Raw genomic sequence first — 7,953 nt, 5'->3', positions numbered from 1 at the left:
ATCCGGCAGCCTGAAGGGACAAGGAGGGAACAGGGTGGAGAAGGTGAGAGAGAGGGAGCGAGAGAGGGGGAACGTGAACTTTAGCAAATGTAACTTTTTAACTGCAGATTTTAAAGAACCTAATGCCTCCTCGGTAATGAGAATAATACAAATATTCCCATAAAATGAGATAACGATTGTGTCCTTACACAATGCAAACTGAAGGACAGAGCATGCACATACACACACTGATGTGATGTAGAGGTATATTTAGCGATATATGCAATGTAAATACCGTACCTAATTTGTGCACATTGTTTATTCTGAAGAAAAATGTTGTTGTTTTGCAGTGTTAAAAAAAAAGTGCAAATGAAAAGATAGAAAAGAAGATAAATATGAATTAAAACAGGCCAACCCAACAATACTGGCAAACATACACTGTTAAAAAGAAATCCTAGAAAAACAGTAATATTCTGGCAGCTGGGGCGCCAAAATAATACCATGAAATAACAGAAAATAACTTTCCCATAAAAATAAGGTTTTTTTCAGTAATGACAATACAGTTGGTTGCCCTAATTTTACATGGGATTTTGCTTTTTTCAAGTGCTTTTAAACATTAAATTAGGAACATTTTAATGTGATCAAGCAATGAAATTACCTATAAACAAGGTCAATGAATGTGGCAATATGAATAATAATACTTAAATGTACAGAAATATACAGTTAACTTAAATAATAGTGGATTGCATGCCTGGGGACAGACTGACAGCTCGAACCGGCAACCTTCCGATTACAAGGCGAACTGCCAACTCTTGAGCCACGATCGCCCTATATAGCAATAACAATTATTATTTGATGTAAACAAAGTTTATAGGAATCATGTTATATATTTTTCCATAGCACTACATTTGAATTTAACAGTTCAATCCTTCACATAACGGACAAATATTTGTGCAATCATGATACATCTGTGAATGTATTTTAACAATCTAAATATGCATATGTACAGACAAATACATTTAAAAAACAAGGACATTATGTTTTATTACATTACAGTGATTTTACATTAATTTACATTTGAAATGTGAAATCACAGACTATTGATGTAAATTTAATGATATTCTAGAAGAACAGAACAAAACTGCAAAATACACAGTAAAATACTTTTATATTAGGACTTGTTCTTACAGTGTAGGCAGTCACATGAAATGAACTTACAAACATATAAACAAGCAAATCTACTATAATTGCAATTTTTCCCATTCTTGATGCACATTCATGGATTACCTATTAGATTGAGCTTTTCTGTGTCACACATTTTCAACTGCTCACGTGACCTATGCGCTGATAGAGCGTGCCGAATTGAATTGAACTGGCCGAGAAACTGGAGGGGAGCAAAGCAGAATGCGGTGAAAAAAATGAACAAAAGAGATAAAGATAATAGAACGTGGGGGACCATTTTGAGCAAAACAAAAAGAGAGAGATTAAGGAAAAGATGAGAGGAGCAATGACGTCATTCACTCACCACATCCCAGTTTTCTTCCTGAATGACCCAAAGTGACTCTGCTGGAGTTTTAGGAGGGATGAGAGACCAGAAGTCTGTTCCCCGCCTCCTCCTCCTCATTTCCTCTCATCTCTTTTGCCCTTGTGCCCCTATATAACCACTGACATAGACCCTGTTTCTCTCAGAGTGGTGCTCGGTGGATAGGATACAGGTGTTTGCCTGTCAGTTTCATACTCAGACAGATTTATTTTTTGACTAGCTGATTTTTCTGAATTTGATTTACTGACAGCACAGTTGTCGTTTGAAAGATCGGTAATCTGCAGACAGGTGAGCAAGATGAACCAACCAACTCGCATCCTGACATTGGCCTTGCTGCTCCTGCAGCTGATGGACAGCATAGGTAAGATCTGCTGATGTTTTTAATGATTTTGAAGTGGAAATGCAGAGTTGTCAGAGTGGGAAAACTGAGACTGTGGTCTATGAAAACTGTGAAGTGTAAGGATGAAATTATTCAAGAAAACTATGCTTTATTGAGAGACACATCCACAGAGCGTTGGAGTGTTTAAACTGGATTTACTGGGGAGAGATGTGTTGTGCATGTCATTCAACTGCTGTCTGTTAAATGTTTAACAATGAACTAAAAAGTCCTGATAGGTGATTTAGGAACAACAGTGTTACTGTGTTTGCTTTGGATGAGATGTTGCTCTGTGTTTTTCTTCTTCCAAAGAGAGGAAAAACATCCCAGACTAAAACCAATCTCCTCTCCTGTCTTCTCCTCCAGATGCTAAAATGAGCATCATTTCCACTAAACTAGATATTAAAGTTGGAGATGAGATCTTGCTGTTGTGTAAAGGTGAGTCGTTTATATTTCTTATCTAATTGAAACGATTCAGCATGAACATATTTTGCAATCCAGCTTTATACTCTTGTGAAGGTATTAAAATAAGGCTACAAATTATATTTTTTTCCCCTCTCTTTTTCTTTTTGACCTTCTTGTCTCTCCTCTCAGCTGGAGCAGAGGGAGACATAACCTGGCAAAAGGATGGGGAGGACATAGATGATGAAGAGATTGTGAATAAGTTGGACGAGGCCTCCTCCAAATTGGTAATTAAGAAGGCTACAATGCAGGATGCTGGCAGGTACACCTGCCACTGCGATTTTGACAGCGGACATAAAGATGATGCTCAGATACAGCTGTTTGTTTATGGTACGTAACAGCTGGCGGCACTTTTTCCATTTAAACTTTAAACTCAGTAAAATGTATGCTAGGACTTGTTGCTTTATCCTTAATCTTTTCCTCTTCTGTCAGATGGGCCATCCTTTGGAAGCACTAAGACCTACCATGAGTTTCTGGAGGGTACAGATGGGCTGGTACCCTGCCTGGTGACTGGACAGCCACAGGTGGATGTTCAGTGGTTTAAGAACCAGCAAGAAATCTCTAATGGTAAGAGCAAAAAATGGGAACATAGGACCTGATGCTACCCTGCAATATGAAGGCTTGCTTTGTGATTTAAAAAGAGCGTTTTGTGAACCTTTTGTGAACATTCAGTTTCCCAAGCAAACTCTCCTGTAAACTTTAGAGTCGTAATAAGCAAAAGTTAGTGTATGACTATCATAGCCAAAGCTGCTCTAATCAATATTTCTGCATCAAAATAGTTTTTAGTTAATTTTTTCTGCCTTTCTTCTCTTGCTTCAGTGGGAGGGCATATGCGTAAGCAGTCTGATAACACGCTCCGTATTGAAAAGGTGAAGAGAGAGGATGCTGGGACATACGTGTGCAGAGCTCAGATCAGAGGGAGGCCGTCAATCTTTATGGAACTCTCTGTTTCTGTTGTTGTCAATGGTAAGTGACTGTTTTGCACCAACACATTCATGAGGCTGAATTATTATCATCACTTCCTCATTGAGTTTTAGAATGAGATTAACAAACAAAAAAAACCCACCTGAAAATGTACTGAAACTCAACCCTCTCCTGCAGCTCCCCCGACTGTGAGACTGAGAGAAGAGGTGAAGAAAGTGTTGGCTGGACCTGAAACTAACGTCTCTTTGTTGTGTTTGGTGGACGGTCTGCCACAACCCAACATCACCTGGACCATGTAAGACCACATTTTATGATTTAATAATAAAAATCAAATGTATGGGCTGAACACGATCTGAGCACGTTACATCCCTCTCTCTAACGGCATCACAAAACCTCTAAGGTTAAACTTGTCAGATTTTTCACACAGTTCATCCTTTCCTTTTTATTTAATTCACATATATGCATGCTTGTCACAAAATGTAAATAATGTTGTTGTTGTTGTTGTTTTTATTGGTTTTAATTACCACCATAGCTGAGGGAAAATGTACAATCAGCAAAGAAACTGGGTCACGTTGTGTTGATGTTTGGACTAGTCCCCCTGACGCTCTCCGTCACTAATGTAGCGTGACATCTACACTGTGCATCAGCGGGTGGAGCAGAGTGCACGTGTCTAAGGGGGCTGTGTGTGTGTGTTCCTTGATTTCCAGCTTTATCTCTGCCTCCCTCTCCTGGCCTCGTTTTCTCCATTCCTGATATCTAAACAGTCTCACTATCTCATATTGCATAGCATATTAACATGAAAAAAATAAGCAATTTTCTATTTATTTCATTTTTTCCAGGCCTGTTCAGTTTAACCCCTCCCGTCATCACTTCAACTCAGACAGCAGCCAGCTGACTATACAGTCTGTTGTGAGGGAGGACTTTGGGGAGTACGTCTGCACGGCCACCAACAAGATTGCTGAGAGCAGCGCTACCATCATGCTTCATGTCTTTGGTTGGTTTGATTGTGTTTCACTTTAAAAACAGCTGTGCTAGAAAAACTCTTTTTAAATCTTGTTTCAGCAGTTTGTGTCACGATCATTGATGTGTTTCATTTCAGAGGCCCCCGAGGTGTTTGTCTCAGCAGAGCAGCAGCGTGTGTTGGTGGGTGAGGCTGTATCTGTGTCCTGTAATGTGACTGGCCATCCCCACCCTGAATTACACTGGCTCAACAAGCAAAATGGACAAACACTGGTAAGACTGTATAAACATAAATACTTAGATTCAAACAGCAAATTGTGTAGCTGAATTCAAGGACCTATATGTAAGCACTAATCCTGAATTGAAAAATTTGATAGAGCCCATAATGTTATATGGTTAAATATATGTAATGTTTTTAAAAATGTTTTTACCTTCTGTCTTTTTCTCTCTGTCAGAGTTCAACTTCAGGCCGCGTGCGAGTGGTGGATAATGTGTTGATGATTGATGAGGTGGTGCCCTCTGATGGTGGATTGTATTCCTGCATGGCCATCAGTTCTTCTGGAAATGCATCAAGAGATGTCGCCGTATACAGTAAGAGTTTGTCTCTGTCATATATGGTTAAATGGAGAAAGTGCCTTTATACTTTATTTATAACACCAGTGCATGTTCTGTTTCTTTTATATTAATTTGTGTTTTGCTGTTCCCTTTTTCATTTTTTTCATTTTACACCCTAACTTCAGCTCAGCCCGGTCCACCTCTCTACCTGTCAGTCTCTGCGGGTCCAGCTTCAGTCCACTTCTCACTGAAAACCACACCTGTGAGTGGAGGAACACCCATCACAAGTTTTGTCCTGCAGTGGAAAGAAAAACCCACAGAGCAGTGGAAGGAGAACACCGTCCCGGCTACAGGTGAAACACCTCCTCTTTCCAGCTGTGTATATGCATCAGTCATCATTTACACTTTCACCTGCTCACAAGTAAAAGTTTTATGAATGTGTGAATGAGTAGTAGGACTTGAATATGTGCAGTATCTGATGCTGTTTGTGTGTTTTTTGTAGATCCTCTTGTTATCAACCTCAAGCCGTACACTTCGTACACAGTACGTCTCTCTGCACTGAATGCAGTGGGACGTGGAAAGTTCTCTGAGACACACAATGTCCACACACAGGGAATACGTAAGTTCTTCACACATTACCAACATATTATATAAAGCATACATTATATCTCTAATTCATTCCATAAATTTAAATAGGAGTGAATGAATTACTGGTTCACACTGTGCAGGATGCTTGCTGATGTTTTTGTGGTACTACATCCTTATCTGCCATCATTACCTTTTCTTTTCCATGTCATCTTCTTCCGTCTCCTGATATTCACTCGCGCTGTTCATCACATGATGTAATCCACCGTCATCCATCCTCAGAAGGTAAAGTTCTCACAGTTTTTTGCTAAACTAACCTGACATGCTAGTTTAAGTAAATCAGTCAAATGCAGTGATCAGGTTTTAAATATTGTTATGAATTCTTCGTGTTTTTCTTGCGTCGTTCCCACAGGTGAACCTGACAGTCCAGTTCTATCCTCTGATGAGATGAAAATAGAGAGCAACACCTTCTCTGTCCCTCTTAAACACACGGTAGATGGTGGCAGCCCTGTGTTGCAGTTTAATGTTCGATACAGACAGGTAAGAGACAGCATGAGCCTGTCTTTGTGTTTGTCTCCATCAACCCATTTCCCTTGATTAAGTCCTTTGGTTGCTCTGCTGTCTTTAACCAGGATAAAGAAGAGGCTGAGTGGAAGGAACTGCAGATGCCACCTGATGCTGACTCTGTTTCCCTCAAAGACTTGGCTTTTGGCTCAAACTATCAGCTGGAAGTCTCAGCAGTCAATGCCAACGGTTCCTCCATACCTGCCACATTCAACTTCACCATCGCAGAACAGTCTGGTATGTGGCCTCTTGAGATCTGCAGCATATACGGAGCTAGAAGTTATTCTTAGAGTGTAATTTATACATTGAAAAACTGACACTCATACAAAATCACAGCAGATCTACCTGAATAATAGAATTTTCTTGTCAGAATAAAGATGTTTAATGTTTTCTGTTTGCGCATTGAGACTTTTTCCTCTCTCCCACCAGCCAAGAGCGGCATGACCAAAGGCGCTGTGGTTGGCATCGTCATGATCATCTTTCTGGTGGTATTCATTGCTGTCGATGCCACCTGCTGCTACAGAAACCACTGCGGCCTGCTCATGTGCATTGCCGTGAAGCTCTTTGGGCAGAAAGTTCCAGGAATCAAAAAGCTGGAAGAAGGAGGTGAAAAGGGGTAAGTGTTTGGAATAACCTGGAGGAGATGAAGCTTATATCATATATTTCCATGATCATAACTCATATATTTATGTGTTTTGTCTGCAGAGAAGTAAAGCTGAAGGGCATGTCCACTCTGAAAAGCAGTATGCAACAGGTGGGGGTCCCACTCAAGGAAGGGAAATGTGACAAGGCCCCACTCACCAAGAATGAGTACGTTCATTTTCTCCCACACACTGTAAATCTACACAGATATGTCATAAACATGCGTTGAGAATCTCACCGACTACTTCTTTTCGTCTCGCAGGAAAACCCAACCTGATAGAGACCTGCCCAGCATTAATGCATGAGACAAGAAAACAAAGACGGGAAGATTTCATGTACTTTACAAAGAACAGAAGAAGAAGTGAAGTAATGATAGGTGCCATGGGAAAGGGCAAACACTTTAACACTCCGTAGGGGACTGGCTGACTTTGGCCTGACCCAAACCTCTGAACGGTTTCAGTCAGTGGACAGCGATTCTTTGTGCAGCCTCTCGTGACAGCACCGTCCTCTCCTCAAGCTTCTAGCTGACCTGGTTGATACGTGACTGCAGACAGGAGATTAGCAGAAGTTATTTTGTTACTTTGTCTGCTTTTACAGGGTAATCCTCATGTCTGTGGTTTACAGGCTAAAGCCATTGTTGTTACTTTCTAACTTTACACTTGATTTATGAAAAAAAATCATAAAGACACAACAAAGGTTTGCCTTTCACATTTGAATGTTACACAGGCGTGAGGACCTAGTTCATTTTGGTTTTTGTTACTAACTTTTTATTATTACTGCACTGTGGCAGCTCTACTAACTTATGTCTATGACAAAATATCCTATTAATGTAACACCAAATATGACAACTTTACCATGTGGACTATTTAAAGGGCAATATATACTAAACCTACACATAACCAACCTTAATTTAAAGTATGCTAATTTGTGTTGGTATTTATTGGGTTTAAAAGCCGTACCGTGACTAAATGAGAAATGTTGTAAAAATGAAAAACATAATTGGACTTTTTAGCCAGTTTTGTTCTCAAGCACTTTTTTAGGAAAAGTTTTGAAGCTCTGCTAGTGTCACTGATCACTTAGGGGACCTTAAAATGAGAGCCCTCTTTAAAGTACCTGTAATAATAGCCGACATGTATGATATGGTTGCTAGACACAAAACTGATTGATGTAACTCATTTTTGTATTTATGACCAAATTAATGATTACAGGACGCAAGCTGTTCAAACGACAATTTATTTGAAGTATCTTCGAATTTTTGAAGGCGATGCATGTTTGTTTTTATATTATGTTTTTCACTGTACATTCTTGTAAATACATGTTACTTCTTTCTCTTTGTGTTTTATAAAAAACTTTGACTTGGAAA

The 7,953-nt window shown here is 39.7% G+C and overlaps 1 protein-coding gene across 1 annotated transcript; it reads left to right on the top strand.

Annotated features, from left to right (window-relative positions):
* The first annotated feature begins 1,655 nt into the window (after positions 1-1,655).
* ncam3 (neural cell adhesion molecule 3) lies at positions 1,656-7,953 on the top strand. The gene is made up of 16 exons (XM_085473288.1): positions 1,656-1,883; positions 2,265-2,336; positions 2,493-2,690; positions 2,793-2,927; positions 3,180-3,326; positions 3,462-3,579; positions 4,124-4,278; positions 4,384-4,517; positions 4,700-4,835; positions 4,985-5,152; positions 5,302-5,418; positions 5,797-5,924; positions 6,017-6,185; positions 6,378-6,564; positions 6,654-6,758; positions 6,853-7,953. Exons 1-16 carry the CDS (start codon positions 1,820-1,822, stop codon positions 6,893-6,895), a joined length of 2,076 nt encoding a protein of 691 aa, XP_085329414.1. The 5' UTR covers positions 1,656-1,819; the 3' UTR covers positions 6,896-7,953.

Source organism: Copadichromis virginalis, linkage group LG11 (assembly GCF_057382275.1).
Source record: "Copadichromis virginalis isolate Kocher_CV1m ecotype Utaka linkage group LG11, C_Virginalis_male_GT1.1, whole genome shotgun sequence".
Classification (NCBI taxonomy): domain Eukaryota; kingdom Metazoa; phylum Chordata; class Actinopteri; order Cichliformes; family Cichlidae; genus Copadichromis; species Copadichromis virginalis.
Note: the sequence above shows the minus strand (reverse complement) of the source record. Positions and strands in the feature narration are given on the sequence as shown.